Below are 19,022 nucleotides of genomic sequence, written 5' to 3' on the forward strand. Positions count from 1 at the left end.
GATTCAGTGAACAGCATCAAATCGATCGATCCTAAAATTATGCAGAAAGATACGTGCGGGTTTGAACTTTGAGAGAGTTTAAACAAGAGAGAAATGTGAGAAAATGCTAATGCCTGTGTGAGAAAAGTGTATAAAGTGTGTGGTGAGGGGTTTACAGCCTTATACATATATAATAATTGTAAAAATAAAGCTGATACTTCGTGGATTTCATCTATTGAAGGTTATTTTTAGAACGTAACCACCAAGATAAACCAGAGACCTGTTGCTAACGCTATCGGGAGCGACCTCGGGGGAAAGAAGGCGCCTGATTTATCTGTTATTAAGCCTGGAAGTAGCAGTTACAGAGAGAGCGGCGACAGTTGTTCAATAGAAAGTGAGCTGAGGTCAAAGGAGCTGGAAACGCGCCCTTGTTCACTTACTATTTCGAACGCGGCAGGTTAGCTATGTTCATTTATATATACAGTCTATGATCATAATTCTTGTATAACCTTTAACAGGACTGGCTGGAGAAAAACAGACAATGTGACTTTGTTTGAAAAAAGCTTCATAAAACACAGTTGTAATAACAAATTTAATCTCAGTATGCAATTAGCTAGCTTAAGGTCAGCTGGAATCGCACCACCAACCTGTGGGTCAATGGATCTAAACCAGGGGCGTCAAACTTAATTTCACCGAGGGCCACATCAGCAAAATGGTTTGTCTCAAATTTTGCAAAGATATAAAAAATATGTCTGTCTAATTGCATAACTCCTGATAAACTGACATTTTAAGACAGTCATACATTTAAATTTACCTTGTGGGTCACATAAAATGACATGGCGGGCCGCATTTGGCCCCCGGGCCTTGAGTTTGACACGTGATCTAAACGCTCAACCAATGATTTTTTTTTTTAGGTCGAGAGCAGGATTAGAACGGCCAACTTTCAGATTAGTGGACAAACACTCTACCAGCTGATATACTGAGTTATTTATTCAACCTTTTACAGCGCGTTTAGTGAAAAAATACCCAGTAGCGCAAAGAAAAAGTACGAATATTAATACATATCGACCCCAAAATCACACTGTTCCAGATCCAGTTCTAGTCGATATAGTAATTAACTTTACAATCCCATCAATATCTGTCTATGTCGAGAGCGGGATTCGAACCGCCAACCTTCGGATCAGTGTTCTACCAACTGAGCCACAGTCGCTCAAATAGATAAGGGCGAGGTCATAGGCGATGTCACGATCGACGAAAGAACACAGAAATATCAAGGAGGCAATTGAAATACAGAAACGTGCACATGAGACTTTAAACAGAGACGAGGGGCATTTTTACTCTCACACACCTGAGATACTGTCCTGAAGAAGTTGGACTGCAGGTGGCGCTGTCGTCCTGCCTCTAGCGGTAGGGACACAGCGCCAGAACCTGTTTAAATCAGCTGATCGGACATGTCGCAGTAACATCACGAGCAGTCCAAACTATCAGGTATTTATTTTTTATAATTCTTTTATTTTGGATATTATTATTTATTCATTCAATTATTTTTTTATTATTGTACTGTATTATTAATATATATATATATATATATATATATATATATATATATATATATATATATATATATATATATATATATATATATATATATATATATATATATATATATATATATATAAAATCATTTTTGTTTAGTTATTTTTTATAATTCTTTTGTCTGTTAGGTATGATTTTGTATATTTTTATTATTATTATTTATTCATTTAATTATTTTATTTTTTTATTATTATACTGTATTTTTTTTGAACAGGTGAGAGGTGTTGGGTTTAAAAAGGGGAAGAAAAAAAAGTAATTCAACTGTAACTTGTATAACTGCAGATTATTTCAACACTTGATTAAAAAAAAAAATGTTCAGGAAAAAAAAGGATGGAAACAAACTAAACCTTCGTCTGGAAAATCAATGTATTAAAATAAAACCAGAGAAATATTCCCCGTTTGGTCGCTCTCACCTGACGCCTGGACCTCATTGACGTACTGCAGCAGCTCCTGACCCTGGTGGATAACGTCAAAGGTCAGGTTGTTCATGGTGAGGGCTTTATCGGCGTGATGCTGTAATCTCTGCTCCGCTACGGTCAGGTCCTCTGTGTCGAACTCGGTCAACTGCCCACTCAGCTCCTCATTCCAAGAGTCCAGGTCAGAAATGATCTAGAAACGAGATGAAAATCCAAATGAACATGTGCAAATTAATGTGAGCAGACCACACTCGGACTGGGATGAATGGAACAACGGAGACGACTGAGATATTGTTTGTTATGTGATATTTCTATACTAAAAGTCAAATAATACAGCTTTATTATGAATGTATCTATAAGTCTACACTCTATATAGAATTTTAGATGGTGAAAAAAATGCTTTTGCGTTGATTCAGAACAGCCACCGTAAAAAGAAATGATTTTTATTAGTACGTTATGACGTCTCATCAGCTTTTCTGGGAATGTTACGGTTGTTTATTCTCATTTACCGTCTCAAAGTTGTTTTTGGAAAGGTTTTTAGTCTGCACTTTTCTCCTTTAATGTTAATTTTACGATGTTAATTTGGGATTATTTATGTTTCGATTTGTTGTATTGTGATTTTAATGTCTTTTTTGATTCTGTAAAACACTTTGAATTACCTTGTGTACGAATTGTGCTGTACACATTAACTTGCCTTGCCTTTTTAGAGTGATTCATGTTTCAATAATCGTAAATCGCTCATTTTCAAGACGTCATTTTGCCGATCAACCCCTGTTTAACCTCCACTGTGACGTACGCATTTCTTCTCCAGTTTTACTTTCTTAAGCAGTGATACTCGTAGGATTTGGCAGCGTTGCGTCATCATTTTGGTGCACATTTTTTGACGTTTACTTCAACGTCAGCTCGCATTGGGCGCCATAGTGGACTAATTAAGTTGTTTTAGATGAATATTGACGATTTAAAATGTCCAAATGTCCCAATTATAACATAACGATCCTTAGATTATAACTACAGTATATCTCAGACACAAGCTCAGTACATTTACTTTAAGGCTAATAACACGATTCAAACGGGAACGCCATACTTCACAAATTGGTTCACACTAGAGATGGGATGAGAAACAATTATATATCGTTTATTGTGGTAAAAAAGGTTGACAATAATCGTTCGTGGGTCTTTTTATAAAATCGTGATAATCTCCAACAAAGATAATCGCCTTTATATCAGGAGAATGTGCGGAAAAAAGCTACTAATTCACAGGGGAATCAACAGGGGGACAAAGGGGTCGATCGTCCCAGGCCCCAGGGTCTTAGGGGGCCCAGAATTGGACCCTTCTCCTGTTAAATTGTATTAGAGGGGGCCCATGTGAAGCTTCTTGCCCGGGGGCCCCCAAATTACTGTCAACGGTCCTGCTCATCCAGAATATTCTCCACTAGATCGTAGTTATAGTAGTTTTTTTAAACATGGGACTTATTTATAACATAAAAATGATAATTATTCACATCCATAACATTTAAAACTGTCAGTAACTTGAATAATCATCGTGACATAATCGTTAATCGCACTCACGTCTATAGCATCTCGCTCAAAGATCCGCAGCTGTAGGAAGAGCTCGAGTTTGATCTTTCGCTCCTGAAACAGCTCCTCCATCTGGGCTTGGGCCTCATCCAGCTGCTGCAGCACGGACTCGATGTGGTGGATGGAGCTGTTGTGGGGAGTCTTGTTGCTGGAAATGGCAGAGTCCCTGGTGAACACACACAAACACACACAAACACAATGAGCCAACAGAAGCAGACGGGTGAGGGGGATTCAACAGCCCGAAAAGTAAACTACTGCTTAGCAAAAGAGATGGGTAATATTGACAAAAAGTAATCTTGAGTTTTTTTTAGCATTAGTTTAGTTTATTCTTTATTTGTTAGGGACCGTGTACAAATTCATTAATCTCACAAAAGAAAAAAAACACATTTGTACTAGATTTAGCGACTGCTGCTTTCCATCTGCAGTTCCATGGACAGGTGACACCACAGACTGTGTAAAGAGAGGACTTGTAAATCTATGTATAGGAATAACAACAAAAATTATAATAAATCCGATTTATAAAGCGCTTTTTTGGACACTCAGAGACCCTTTACAGAGCTTTATTCAGTCACTCCACACTGCCCTGGGACAGACCGACTGAAGCAAGACTGTCAATCTGTGCCATCGGACCCTCCAACCACCACCAAAACACACATGACGTTCACACCGAGCAATATGGGCGAAGTGTCTTGCCTAAGGACACAATGGAAGTCCTTTGCCACTGGCGCCTCACTGTGGCACCTGGAATTCCCTGCATCCAAATACTGACCACGCCCACGCCCTGTTGACCCTCTGACGACATAACCGCTGTTATATTAGACTTCTGCATCCACATTATATCCAGACATATTTACTGTGGTCAGAGCAGATGCAAAAAGGACTTTATCTGGACTATCGTTATCTGGACTATCTTTATCTGGAATATCTTTATCTGGAATATCTTTATCTGGAATATCTTTATCTGGACTATCTTTATCTGGACTATCTTTATCTGGACTATCTTTATCTGGACTATCTTTATCTGGACTATCTTTATCTGGAATATCTTTATCTGGACCATCTTTATCTGGAATATCTTTATCTGGAATATCTTTATCTGGAATATCTTTATCTGGAATATCTTTATCAGGAATATCTTTATCAGGACCATCTTTATCTGGACCATCTTTATCTGGAATATCTTTATCTGGAATATCTTTATCAGGACTATCTTTATCTGGACCATCTTTATCTGGACCATCTTTATCTGGACCATCTTTATCTGGAATATCTTTATCTGGACTATCTTTATCTGGACTATCTTTATCTGGACCATCTTTATCTGGACCATCTTTATCTGGACCATCTTTATCTGGAATATCTTTATCTGGACCATCTTTATCTGGACCATCTTTATCTGGAATATCTTTATCTGGAATATCTTTATCTGGACCATCTTTATCTGGACTATCTTTATCTGGACTATCTTTATCTGGACTATCTTTATCTGGACTATCTTTATCTGGAATATCTTTATCTGGACTATCTTTATCTGGACTATCTTTATCTGGAATATCTTTATCTGGAATATCTTTATCTGGAATATCTTTATCAGGACTATCATTATCTGGACTATCTTTATCAGGAATATCTTTATCAGGAATATCTTTATCTGGAATATATTTATCAGGAATATTTTTGTCTGGAATATCTTTATCTGGAGGTGAGCTGGAAATAGAAATGTACAGAATGTGCAGAGAAATGATGGGACGGGTCCTATAGGCCCCATAATGAACTGAGTGTGAGTGAATCTGATGCATCGATGTGACAGCTGCACACATGCATGAACACACACACACACACCCCCACCCACACAGTCACACACACACACACACAGTCACACACTGATGCACACCCACATGCATGAACACACACACACACACACACCCCCACACACACCCCAACAGACACATACCCACTGACACTGAAGCCCACAGTGATACACACACAGACACAGTGACACACGTACACACACAGACGCACACACACTGACACACACATACACCCACATGCAGACACATACACACACACACACACGCATACACAGACACGCACATACACACTGATGCACACACAGGCGAGTTTACAGCGGGCAAAACGTGACGGAGCAGAATTATAACAACATTTGATGGATCCTGAGTCTCGCTTGATTCATCTGTGTGAGATAAGCACACACAGACACACACACACACAGACACACAAACACAATGATGAACACACACACAGAAAAGGTGAGCAGAGCCACAGTTTGCTCCCAGAGAAACTGTCGTGCTATTAGACGCTCTTATAAAAGACTTATGTAAGAATGCATTATGGGCCCTACACTCCAGAGAGAGAGAGATGAATAGAACAGAGAGAAAAGTGGGTAGATGATAATGAAGAGGTTCTCTGAGCTTCTAATTAGTAAGTATTTAGCCGTTTTGTCCTGGGGCTGATTTCCAGAGTCCCTCGGCTGCCCATAGAACAATGATGTAGATGATAATAATATGGATTTTGTTTAAGACGCTTTGCACTGAATAGCTGCGTTTCAATCACTTTGTTTTTTAATGCACATTTTAAAGATTTGCATAAGTAAGAGGAGGCAGAAACGCACAAATATTACATAAAACGCTCCTTTTCTTGCTTCAGGAGGGTTTTGATTTAAGCTCATAACGGTTAAAGCGCATTTTGGAAGGAGGAAACGCACTTAAACTCGTGAAAAAAATATAAAATCCACGTGACTGTCGGACTACGAACCTGCACTGGACCGAAGTGGATGAACAAAGCTGGAATAATCCCATCACGCTGCTCGTTGTTGGCCCAAATTCCTCCAGAGAAACACCGCTAAACATCACCGCGCTACTCAGAACAGAGATTTAGCTTAGCACATACCGACGTGAAGATGGAAACAGCAGTGGAGCTGCTGGGAAAAATCCAAGAAACGTTTATATCGAAAAATTACAAGTCCTTTATAACGACCAGTTTGGCAGCTCCACTACGTTCACATCTTAACGTTGGTCTGCGCCAAGATAAATCTGTTTCTCCATAATAAGTGGCTTTATCCTTGAAGAACACCTGTGTCCTACATGCTTCAGTCTGACTCACACTGAAGGAGACACCTTATCTCCTGTTTTTATTATCAGCGCGCTAGTGTCGAGCTAAAAACAAACGACGCTGGGAAAGTAATAACGTGCCCAGAGACCCATCCGTGTGCTAATATTCATTAATAAAGTAACTCGGGGAAAGTTTATGCTTGTACAATGCAAGTATTTTTCATTTTCCCTGCTGTACTTTGGTAAAAAACTGAGGCGGCAGGCGTTAGCAAACAAATCTATAGCATTATTAGGTTTTAAAGATCCCGCTAAGTTACGTACATGACACAAATGCGAACAGGAAGCGGAAAGTGCGTCTCTAGCAAAGCCAAAGCAGTTTTAGTTTTTCCTCGAGTGGTGCAGAAAACAGGGAGCCACTGTCTATGTAAATCAGCAGTCTCAAACTCACGGTCCAGGGGCAAATTGCGGCCCGCGAGACAATATTTAGTGGCCCGCGGGACAATATGGAAGTTTAATGTTAGTGTGGCGTTACCATGTTGCGTGTAGAAGGTTCTGACAAATCGGTAAACCCCAAACACACGTGTCACTCTCGCTGTGTACTCCCGTCACAAAAGATTCAACAAATAACGATGTATAACCATAAAATCATTAAAAAATGGCATATTTCCTCATGTGCGTTGAAAACAGCGATGACTTCTGAGGTTTTTTTTGTGGAATACCTGATGCGGACCAGCTTCACCCAGACTCTGCCTCCTGCAGCCCCCAGATAATTTGAGTTTGAGACCCCTGATGTAAATGGTCATGTACGTTAGCTTGGACGGTGCGCCCTCTGTAGGATTAGTGGTGTCATGATGCAGCAGACAAACCGCCCTCATAAACAGGTAAACATTTGCTTAGTTGTATTTGTTATGACCTTTTCTGATGCAAATTCTGGAAATATGCAAATTTATATAAAGATGTGGACGAAAAGTGAGTGTGACGTCACCCACGGCGTTCAGCTCCAGTCAAATGAAGCTCATTGAGGCTAGAGCGGTTATAGCGACTAATTTGGAGCTGAGTTTCATATTTGGAATTCCGACCGCGAGTATCATAGCAACCAAAGAGCCAATCCTATGTGAGGCTGTTGAAGGTAACGCCCCTTCCCGCCCGCACCACTGGTTTAAGCAGGGAGCGGGCACTTAGCAACGCTGTCAATCAAACCTGTTGCTAATGCTACCGGGCGTGACCTCGGGGGAAAGAAGGCGCCTGATTTGTCTGTTATTAATGTTCATATCTTGATTTACAGACACAATAGTGAAATAAAAACACCAGGATCATGTAGAGCGGGTTAATATGAACATTTAAGACCGCAACATTAGGAACATGGCGGCTAGCAGGTTAGCTATGCCCATTTATATATACAGTCTATGGTGAAAACGCATTTATTGACACCATACGAAACAATTGCGAAACATACAGTTAAAAAGTATTTGCAGATGTTCAAATTTACACCAGAAGAATCCAGACTGGTCATGTAATACTACGCAAATGCAACTAGAGGTACTGAGGCTTTTGAGAATGTTTCTTTCTACATTACATTCATCAGGTGTGTGTTACCTGAGTTGCTGGATGAGATCCTCCCCTTCCTTGATGACGTTGACGGTGACCTGAAGCGTGGTCTGCTGCTGTTGGCCGAAGCGTTTGATGAGGTCTTGTACAGCTTCCACTGACTCGGCGTAAACATCGTCCAAAAGCTCCTTCTGTAGCTCCTCCAGCCACGTCCACAGCTAACGCAAAACAACAGGGTTAAAATGTTCATCAAGTTTAAAGCTCACCAGAGTCCATTTTGTGTAATACAGGACCTTTAATTCATGTTCTAAAGCTGTTACCTCCTCAAAAACAGACCTGGAGTTGTGTTTTGTTTCATTCACACATGTTTGAGTAACACTTTATTATTAGTCTGTAACGTCTCCAAAGCTGAAAATGCTCCGTTCTACCTTGTGATGTTATGAAGCTGGAGTTTTCAACTTTGCAGCTTCCTTTTACCTTTAGTTTTGTGTGTTTGTGACGAGGAAACACCATTTTAACATAGATCAGAGACTAGTGTGTTAACGAAAACTTCTCTTCTGTTTGTATAAACCGTAACAATCTGATATTTTGTGTTTAGCTTTAGTTGTAGCTGTTTATGTTGTTGTTAATGTAACTGCTTTTGTTTGGACACTTGGTTGCTATGACGACACGATGTGAGGTTCTGTTGGTCAGTTACGGGTCTGTTTTTGGAGACTGGCTCTAGTGAGTTGAGTCTGCTGTTGTTTGGCTCTTGTTTTGGTGTGGGTTAAAGCCAACAGTTACCTCTGTGTTCACATAAACAGAAGAACTTTGGCCCTGGTTTAGTCCTGGGTTTAGTCCTGGGTTCAGTCCTGGTTTCAGTCCTGGTTTAGTCCTGGTTTAGTCCTGGTTTAGTCCTGGTTTAGTCCTGGTTTAGTCCTGGTTTAGTCCTGGTTTAGTCCTGGTTTAGTCCTGGGTTAGTCCTGGGTTAGTCCTGGTTTGGACCTGGTTCAATCCTGATTTCAACCTAGTTTTATTATATAGTTTAGACCAGGTTTAGACCCATTTTAGACCCGGTATAAACCCGGCTTAGATCCAGCTTGGACCCAGTTTGGACCCAGTTTATATCTGGTTCAGACCTGTTTAAGTCCTGGTTTAGACCTGGTTTAGCTCTAGTTCAGTCCTGATTTCAATCTAGTTTTATTATATAGTTTAGACCCGGTTCAGTCCCGGTTCAGTCCCGGTTCAGACCCGGTTCAGTCCCGGTTCAGTCCCGGTTCGTTCTCGTGACAGGCCCACATCCATCCTCATCTTTAATTCAGTTAACACATTTTAATATTCACATTCACTTGAGCTTTGAGACAAAATATTAAACTACCAAAAACCAAAGCTCCAGAATAAACTGCTCCACACTCTCTCCACCCGCCCGTTGTTTTAAGAGCTCTCACACACACACAGCCCACATCCACCCTGACATCCACTTGTGTGTTACATCAGCCTGCTGCCTACCTCTTTGACGTGCGTGTGGAAGGCGACAGACATATCCAACAGGACTTTGCGTTGCTCTACACGACGAACAAAGTCTTGGATGCGGTCCTCGAGTTGGTGGGCGGCTTGGTAGATCTCTTCTGGGTCGCACTCACCCGTCTGGGCCAGCTGCTCGGCCGCCTCCAACAGCTTGTCAGCATTGGTGTACGTGTTCTGCAGAAAAGGGGGTTAGCACAATAAAACAACAATACAATAACAAAGAGATTATGAGTATAAGAGAGATTTACCAAAATGGAGTGAGCATAAATTCAGCCTGGAAGATCTAACTGCCTCACAGTCTACGTCACGGTCTACCTGCTCCTCAGTCTTCATCACCTCATTGTTCCTCCTCTTCGTCCAATCAGTGCCCAGTCTGCCCAGTTTAAACCTCCCTCTCCCCTACCACCTCCAGAGTCCAGACCCCGGGGTGAAGACATCTCCTAAACGTCCACAAACTCGCCACACACTTCATCGCCAAGTCTTCTGCCGGGGTTTGAGCAGTTTAGACCTATTTTAGACCTGCTTTAGACCTGCTTTAGACCTGCTTTAGACCTGCTTTAGACCTGCTTTAGACCTGCTTTAGACCTGCTTTAGACCTGAGAAATGTAGGGCTGCTTTAGACCTGGTTCAGATCAAGTTTAGACCTGGTTCAGTCTTGGTTTAGACCTAGTCCAGTCTTGGTTTAGACCTGGTTCAGTCTTGGTTTAGACCTGGTTCAGTCTTGGTTTAGACCTGGTTCAGTCTTGGTTTAGACCTGGTTCAGTCTTGGTTTAGACCTGGTTCAGTCTTGGTTTGGACCTGGTTTAGACCTGGTTTAGACCTGGTTTAGACCTGGTTTAGACCTGGTTTAGACCTGGTTTAGACCTGGTTTAGTCCTGGTTTTGACCTGGTTTAGTCCTGATTCAATCCTGGTTCAGTCCTGATTTAGTCCTGGTTTAGACCTGGTTTAATCCCGGTTTAGACTTGGTTTGGCCCTGGTTCTTCTGCCGAGGCCTGAGCTCCAAACTTAACTCATTCATTAAATTGTGTGCGTTATTTTTAATAGCAGTTCACTTAAATCAGAAATGCCATCGATCGCAAAGGTAGTACGAGCAGATCAAGATATTAACCCAAAAATAGACGCTAAACGCAGCAAAACAAAATCAAGCTATCATCTAGTTAGCTCCAATTTATTTATTAATCTAAACTTAAAGGGGATAAAATGAATGGGGGAGCTGGACCAAGTAAGAAGTCAAAAACCTACCACTTTCATACAAAATGGAAGCAGGACTTTTTTTTCCACAGTGTCATTTTTGAAGTGCGTTTGCCTCATTTGCCAGTGCACTGTTGCTAATCCGAAGAAGAGAAATGTGGAGCGGCATTTTCGGACTGTTCACAAAAGCCACGACACGAATTTACTCACAGAGAAAAAGTACCACAACATGAGGAAATGCGCTACCTCCTTGATGACATTTTTCAGCTCCACTTATTTACGCGAGTACGACTTTTCCTACATGAAGTTTATTAAGTCCAAATACTGTTCTCCGGACTATGGATCCCTGCTGATTCCATTCAGTGCCATGACACAAATGTAATATGTTTAGCAGTTTTATAGTAGGTGGTAGATCTTTTTTTTTGGTAATTTTATAAGTAGATCCCATGCTGAAAAAGTGTGGAAACCCCTGACTTAAATGATGATATAAATAAAGTTTAAACAAATAAAACAAACCTGTGCAACTTCCTCAAAGTCCTCATGACGTTTCTGCAGTGCTCTGGCTCGATGCAAAGACTTCCCAACACCTGTATGTTTGCTGAGGAAGGCCTCTCCGTGGTTCTCTATCCAGTCCAGCACCTGGCGACAGACAAACCACCGTCACATACCAACCAGCAGAGGGCGCCTGGCAGAGCGAGGGACTACGTAAGAGCAATATGTTACAGCCAAAGCGTTCTGAGAGGTGTCGCACCGATGCTTTATTTTCACACCGCTCGCTGTGCCCTCGCCATAAATGAATAAACAGCATCTGCATGGACATATGACCCAGTTCGGCTGTTGCCATGGCAGTCGTTGCCGCGGAGACGCACTCAAAAAGAGATGCTCGTCGTTCTCCTGGACATCATGATCTGGTATTATCGCGTTTCATATTTGATTTCCGAGCACACATTTGGCCACTTACGGCGTTTAGCGAGCACAGTGATGGATGACAACAAAGATCTGGCGAATAGCTCAAGGGAATTTTGAGAGGAAACGAGGCTGTTGCTAAGATAAAAACCCCTTTATTAGGAGCACGATCCTTCTAGCCGGAGACCTACCCTATTATTTTCAAATTACTGTCAACCCCATTCAACTCGGTAAAACTGCCTCTTAAGTTACATCCCCCCCTAAACATTGCAAAAAGCAGATGTCGCTGCGTTTGGTCAGACATTTGCAAAAGCTGAAATCTGCTCGCATCAAGGCAAAAATCACATGTCCATTATATACGTGCTAAGATCTTAAAGGTTTAATAGCGTCTTTTGAGCGTTTAACCATGTCAGAATGCTGTGATCTCGTGAAAAACAGGCGTAGAGTTGTGTTTTGTATCATCCACACGTGTTTGAGTAATAGTCCGTCTGTCTTAGCTACACCCCCAAACCTCAAAAACGCTCTGTTCCACCTCGTGATGTCAGAGAATAGAGTAACACGGCGCTTTAACCTGTTGCACGTCCTGCTGGAACACGCAGAGCTGCAGACGCTGATGGAGCCGTACTTTCCGGTGTTGCCAGATATTCTCCAGTTGTCTCTGATGGTGCAGGACCTCGTGGATTATGTCCAGGACGTGGTGCACTGCTTTGGAGTAGTTGGCTGAGGCCGTCAGAGAGTCCGCGCTGCCCGGGGTCAAAGGTCGCTGCAGTTTGTCCAGGAGGGCTTTCCCGTCCTGGCTCACCTATAGGAAATGGTCAAATGTTAAACGGTCCAATTTTTAGCGGTGCTTTTCCGTCTTCGGGGCTCTCACAGCGCCTTAGATCGAGGAACCGCTGACACATTCATGCTGGGGGTGACGGGGGTTAAGTGTCTTGCCCGAGGACACAGCGACAGTGTTCATCTGTGGCGAGCTGGAATCGAACCATCAACGTGCGACTCAGTGGACAAACATGTAATACTGTATATGTTTCAGGTTTAACAGTTGCTCAGTTGGTAGAGCATTTGTTCACTGATCCGAAAGTTGAAGGTGCGATTTACAATTACCACGGACGAACGCTGTCGTCGTGTCCTCGGGCAAGACGCTTACACCCACTGTGTCTCTGTAAACTGGTGCTTTGAGTGGCTTGAAAGAGGAAAAGTGCTGTATAATGTGACTGTTTACCGTGAAATAACAACTTGTACGCTGGAATATAAAGTTTTACAGCTAATTTGCTTCGGTTGCTTCGGTCTGTTGGCATCGAGCATTTTAATCAAATTCTTTTCATTCATCTGAGACAAAGGATTCCTTCCCGATTTGAGGAAATTGCCATAGCAACAGTCCTCCGTTACAGCAATAACACAATTCAACTCGAAATATTATCTCGTTTGAATGAGGAAAAGTCCTCTAGTGAAACTTCAAATCAGAAGAAATCACTTTACTGAAGCTCATGGATGGATTTTCTGAGTCGATCCCATAGACTGTATTTGTAAATGGACATAGCTAACCTTCTAATGCGCTTCTGACTCTGGCTGCAATTCACATTCTATTGAAAAACTGTGGCCCCTCTCTCTGTAACTGCTGCTTAAATGTGCGTATTAACTTGCTCCACTTCTTTATACAGTCCATCGTAGATCCTAATCGCCAATATTCTGGGACCATTTAGCTGTTTTTATACAATATCAAAATAAGAGATATGTAAATGTAACAGTAAACCTTGTCAGATATCGAGTTTTCGTTTTAACCTTGAAGGAACCACTCTTTTAAAACCCCCTCCTAAAGCGTCAAGTTGATAATTTGTGAAAAGCCAGTTACCTCCGAGTACGCCGTGGTTATGTGTTCGTACAGGCCCTGGTGATGGTGGATGGCGTCCTCCAGGTCCTGTAGCTCTGAGGGTAAGTCCACTTCGCCGCACGCTTTGCACCATGAGTCCACGTTCCCCATGTACTTCAGGAACAAACACAACGGCCATTAAGACATTAAGAACACACTCTGCCGTTCATTTAAAGCTTTTCACCGCTGACGTAGCACAGACAGCGGTGGTGTTTACACATGTTTATGCTACGAGTCACACGACAGTCAGACTGTGAGGACAAGACTCCACCTGGGGCCAGTGTCAAAGTTTAAAGAGCCAATATCACACTGTTTTCTGATCTATGTTATGTTTCCTCATCACAAACAGTCATGATGTAGTCCTGGTTTAACCCTGGTTTAGTCCTGGTTTAGCCGTGGTTTAGTCCTGCTTCGGCCCTGGCGTAGTCCTGGCTTCATCCCCGCTTCAGCCTCACTTTAGTCCCGCTTCAGCTCTGGTTTAGTCCCAGTTTAGTCATGGTTTAGTCCCAGTTTAGTCATGGTTTAGTCCCAGTTTAGTCATGGTTTAGTCCCAGTTTAGTCTCGACTTAGTCCTGGTTTAAATCCTGGTTTAGTCCCGACTTAGTCCCGACTTAGTCCCGACTTAGTCCCGACTTAGTCCCGACTTAGTCCCGACTTAGTCCCGACTTAGTCCCGACTTAGTCCCGACTTAGTCCCGGTTTAGTCCCGGTTTAGTCCCGGTTTAGTCTTGACTTAGTCCTGGTTTAAATCCTGGTTTAGTCCCGGTTTAGTCCCAGTTTAGTTCCGGTTTAGTCCCGGTTTAGTCCCGGTTTAGTCCCGGTTTAGTCTTGACTTAGTCCTGGTTTAAATCCTGGTTTTGCCCTGGTTTAGTCCCGGTTTAGTTCTGGTTTAGCCCCAGTTAGTCCCGGTTTAGCCCCGGTCCCTGAGGTCTGGGGTATGACTTCCTCATCTGTTGCAGTCACAAGAACAGCATTCATGTTTGTGAGAAGCTCAAACTGGAGCTTCTGTGCATGTGCCGAGTTAATAAATCTTTGATATGTTTGTTTGTTTCTTTCAGTGGGAGGTGGATGCTGTTCTCAGAGGTTTCCCCAGGCTAATAATCATTGATATGAAAATGGAACATACCAGGACAGCTCTGAACCTTTTTATAATGATATTTCTGAGTGTTTAAAGGTTTTATATTACGCAAAATGGACTCTAGTGAGTGTTAGGCCGCGTAAGAATGTTATCTGCTCCAAAACAAAACACCAGGACTAAACCAGGGCCAAACCAGGGCCAAACCAGGGCTAAACCAGGGCCAAACCAGGACTAAACCAGGGCTGAACCAGGGCTGAACCAGGGCTGAACCAGGGCTAAACCAGGGCCGAAGCAGGACTAAATCAGGGCTAAACCTGGACTAAACCCGGACTAAACCAGGGCTAAACCAGGACTGAACCAGGGCTAAACCAGGGCTGAACCAGGGCTGAACCAGGGCTGAACCAGGGCTGAACCAGGGCTGAACCAGGGCTGAACCAGGGCTGAACCAGGGCTGAACCAGGGCTGAACCAGGGCTGAACCAGGGCTGAACCAGGGCTGAACCAGGGCTGAACCAGGGCCGAAGCAGGACTAAATCAGGGCTAAACTAGGGCCAAACCAGCGCCAAACCAGGACTAAACCAGGGCCAAACCAGGGCTAAACCAGAACTGAACCAGGGCTAAACCAGAACTAAGCCAGGACTAAACCGGAGCTAAATCAGGGCTAAGTCAGACTAAACCAGGACTAAACCAGTAAATGGTAAATCATGGGGATTTTTCAGTGATTCAGACCCCACTCCCCCAGTATAATGAGCTCACCCCAGACTAACACTACATCCCTCTGTTCTGCATATTATGTAAATATATGTTAATGTTTTCTGTTTGTACGTTGGTATAAATTTAATCAAAGCAAATGGGCACTTTTTTAACCCCTGAAGACCATAATCCATTTGAGTTTTAAAAGGCTTTTCCCCCAGTGCAGCTCTCAAGACAAAACCGCCCTATTGTCCGTACGTTCCTGTAACTCGTGGAGCTGCTTTACCTTGTCACACTTCTGGTGAAAAGTAGCTGACATATCCAGTAAAGTGCTTCGTTCGTCCAGAGCTGCGGCGAAGGCCTTCCACTCCTGCTCCAGCTGACCGGAGATCTGCTTTATCTGCTGAGACGCGTAGTGACCCGACTCCAGCAGCCGGTTCCCCACTGACATGATGCGGTTGATGTTGACGTAGACATTCTGCAAAAAAAAAGAGACAGGACAGACCGTGTTTGGGAGGCAAAAATATCACAGAAATAAAGTCTCATAGTTGATCTGTTTTGTTTTCCAGTCAAAAATCAGATGGAATGTCTGGGTAGAGGACGGATTTTTGAAAATATACTTTGGTAAACGCAAAATGTTTATAGTTATATGGGTGGAAAAATAAAATACGTGAAGTAATTACAGAGATTCCTTTACAAAGTGAACCAAACAACCTCAGAGTAAAGTAAAACTGTTTCGTTTCATGTGCTCAAACGCAAACTAAAACATCCACACACATCACGCTCATATCTACAGTTTCATAACGGTTATGTAAGACCAGCAGCGGCTACAAAACAGCATCGGTTAATATCTAAGGGTTGAGTTGCTGCTGCTATGTGCAAGTACACACACGCAGCTCCAAACAAACACCCAGAGGTGAACTCCGAGTGTATGATTATGTAGAACGGGGCGCACGTGTGATGCTCCGAGTGGGTGGAACGCTCCTCCTCCCGCTGTTCATCTCTCAGTTTGATGTCGTCTTACCATGCAGTTCATGGCAAAGTGGTTGTGTTGGGTCTGCAGCTCCACGGCGTGAGGGTGGTTGTTGCCGATCTCCGTGTAACCGGCCAGAAACAAGCCCTTGTTGTGCAGGATCCAGTCGAACATCTGCCAAATAAAACACATTCGTTTAATAAAGAGGTGGGAAATATGTCAGGACGAACAGATACCGATACTAAAGGTGTGTAAAAGTATCGATATCGTGGGCTGCTGTATTGATATATTGTCAACAGTGGGGTTTTTTTTTGTATATTTTATTAAATTATTCTGTTACCGCGCTACATTTGTGTGGCTTGTTTAAGATAAGATAAGATATAAGATAAAATATAAGATAAAATATGCCTTTATTAGTCCCACAGTGGGGAAATTCCAGTATTGCACCGCACAGTTAAAGAACAGAAGGAAAATGGTACATGCAATAAAACAATAGATAATAGATAAATAGCTTAAAATAATTTAAAAAATAGACTTAAAAATAAACTAAAAATAGACTCTAATATAACATCTCTGTAAAGTTTAGAGGTTTAGAGGAAAGAACCGTGTTTATGCAGAACGTTTGACATTTGATTCACTGTTTTGATGATTAAAACAGGTTCATTTCATTTATTACTTTTGGTGAAACAAAGACTTTTAGTGTCACAGTTGTGATTTAGTCCATAAATTGTGATCGTTCAGCGTCGTTAAACTGCACGTGTCCCTGTGTAAATGTAAATGTGGCGCTCGTGTAACCTGTGGATGAGTAATACTGGACAATCAAACAGTCTGATGTTTTTCTAGTTCGTAAAATGCACAAAACTAAATTCACTTTGTTATGTTCATTCATCTTCAATAAATGGAAGATTAATATAAAAAAATAATAAAAATAAATGTTTATTTTTTGTGAAAATGGAGTCCCGAAAGCCTTTATTTTTCACTGAATCGTATCGAATTTAACTATATCGAATCAACAATGCCATTTATCAAGGTATGTATCGCATCGGCAACTTCTTAACGATACCCAGCTCTAACCGATACTGGTATTGAATGGGGCAGGTATGACAAAAGCAGCAAAAGGAGTATCGGGTATCGGTTTTGTGGTAGTGGTTAAACCGATATCCTGGTTGCGCCTTTACTTGGATGTAATAAAGTTTATGTACAGGCTGATTTTGTGTCATAATGTTTGAACTTTAACTCATATAAAGCTGTTCGATAGTTTAGCGACAACAGGACGACAGGTCAATAACAGTTACATAACACTGTTGGAGCTCTGGTGTAAAACGTTAACTTTTGTTTTAAGGAAATAAAAGTGCCATTTGGAGCGATACTGGCGATATTTGGCTCGGTTGGCTGACGGTTTGGATCCCGCTCTCGACGTAAACATCGTTGGTTTTGTCGGTCAGAGATGACGTGAAGAGCTTTGATTGACTTGACGGCGGAAAAGCGCTGTATAAAAACGTGACTGTCACTGCTCCGGTATCGGTTTATATCGGGTATCGTCTTAAAGTCAAAGTATCGATATTGGAACTGAAGAAGCTGGATCGGCCCCTCGCCATATGTCAAAATCATATCGCGACTTTCAAGAGCCAAGACCACGATTTAAACGTTCTCACGATTCAAGTAACAAACCGATTCCGTCTACTTCACTGTGATTGGTTGAATTCACCTGTCACTCAAAACACGACAGAGGCCGACCAATGAGGAGGAGGAAAATCGTTTATGACCTCGGAGCTGAAATGAACAGAAACTGAATCGCGATACAACCATTTTCAGTTTCAAAATGTCACTATCTTGACCCGTCACGATTAGAGACGGGACGATAAACAATAATATCGTTTATCGTGGTGAAAAAGATTGATAATAATCGTCCGTGAGACATTTTATATAATCGCCGACAAAGATAATCGCCATTGTATCGTCAAAATGTGCAGAAAAAAAGCTACTCAACCACAGGGGCGTCGACAGGGGCGGACAAAACGGTCTGTTGTCCCGGGCCCCGAGGTCTTAGGGGGCCCAGAATTGTAACACTTCTTGACCCGGGGACCCTAAATTTCTGTTATTCATAAAGTTTTCCGCGAGATCGTAGTTGTACAATTATATAAAAGTCGTTTAAACACGGAACTTATTCATAACATTAAAATTATAATTATTCATATCCGTAACATTTTTAAAACTGCCAGCAACTTTAATCGTTATCGTGATATAATCGTTAATCGCAATCCTTTTGTTCTTGATAAAAACATTTCGATACTGCCCCATGCCAAGTCACGACATCTGATTTTGAAGTTCGACATATCGCTGAAGTAGTAAGACGATAAACGATACTGACACACAAAAAAATAAAAATCCAAAACTATTCTAAACACATCTGTAATCGTAAATGATCATCAAGGAACCGCTCAAATAATGTTTTTTTTTTTTACGTCGAGAGCAGGATTCGAACCTCCAACCTTCAGATCGGTGAGGAAACACTCAACCAACTGCGATACTCAGTCATTTATTTAACTTTTTACGGCTCGTGTAGTCCAAAAATACCCAGTAGTGGGAATAAAAAGTCCAAATGTTAATATATATCG

The 19,022-nt window shown here is 42.0% G+C and overlaps 1 protein-coding gene across 5 annotated transcripts in view; it reads right to left on the minus strand.

Moving 5' to 3' along the window:
* Positions 1 to 19,022, minus strand: part of trioa (trio Rho guanine nucleotide exchange factor a) — a 106,439-nt gene that overhangs the window by 27,781 nt on the left and 59,636 nt on the right. For all 5 annotated transcript variants that reach the window (XM_033975561.2, XM_033975560.2, XM_055225366.1 and 2 more), the window contains exons 9-17: positions 16,456 to 16,578; positions 15,718 to 15,909; positions 13,645 to 13,776; positions 12,364 to 12,594; positions 11,403 to 11,525; positions 9,677 to 9,868; positions 8,237 to 8,406; positions 3,561 to 3,735; positions 1,989 to 2,184 (exon numbers count right to left, since the gene is read on the minus strand). In XM_033975561.2, the coding sequence (XP_033831452.1) occupies positions 1,989 to 2,184; positions 3,561 to 3,735; positions 8,237 to 8,406; positions 9,677 to 9,868; positions 11,403 to 11,525; positions 12,364 to 12,594; positions 13,645 to 13,776; positions 15,718 to 15,909; positions 16,456 to 16,578 (1,534 nt within the window). The remainder of the gene's footprint in view (positions 1 to 1,988; positions 2,185 to 3,560; positions 3,736 to 8,236; positions 8,407 to 9,676; positions 9,869 to 11,402; positions 11,526 to 12,363; positions 12,595 to 13,644; positions 13,777 to 15,717; positions 15,910 to 16,455; positions 16,579 to 19,022) is intronic.

This window comes from Periophthalmus magnuspinnatus, chromosome 11, assembly GCF_009829125.3.
Source record: "Periophthalmus magnuspinnatus isolate fPerMag1 chromosome 11, fPerMag1.2.pri, whole genome shotgun sequence".
Lineage (NCBI taxonomy): Eukaryota > Metazoa > Chordata > Actinopteri > Gobiiformes > Gobiidae > Periophthalmus > Periophthalmus magnuspinnatus.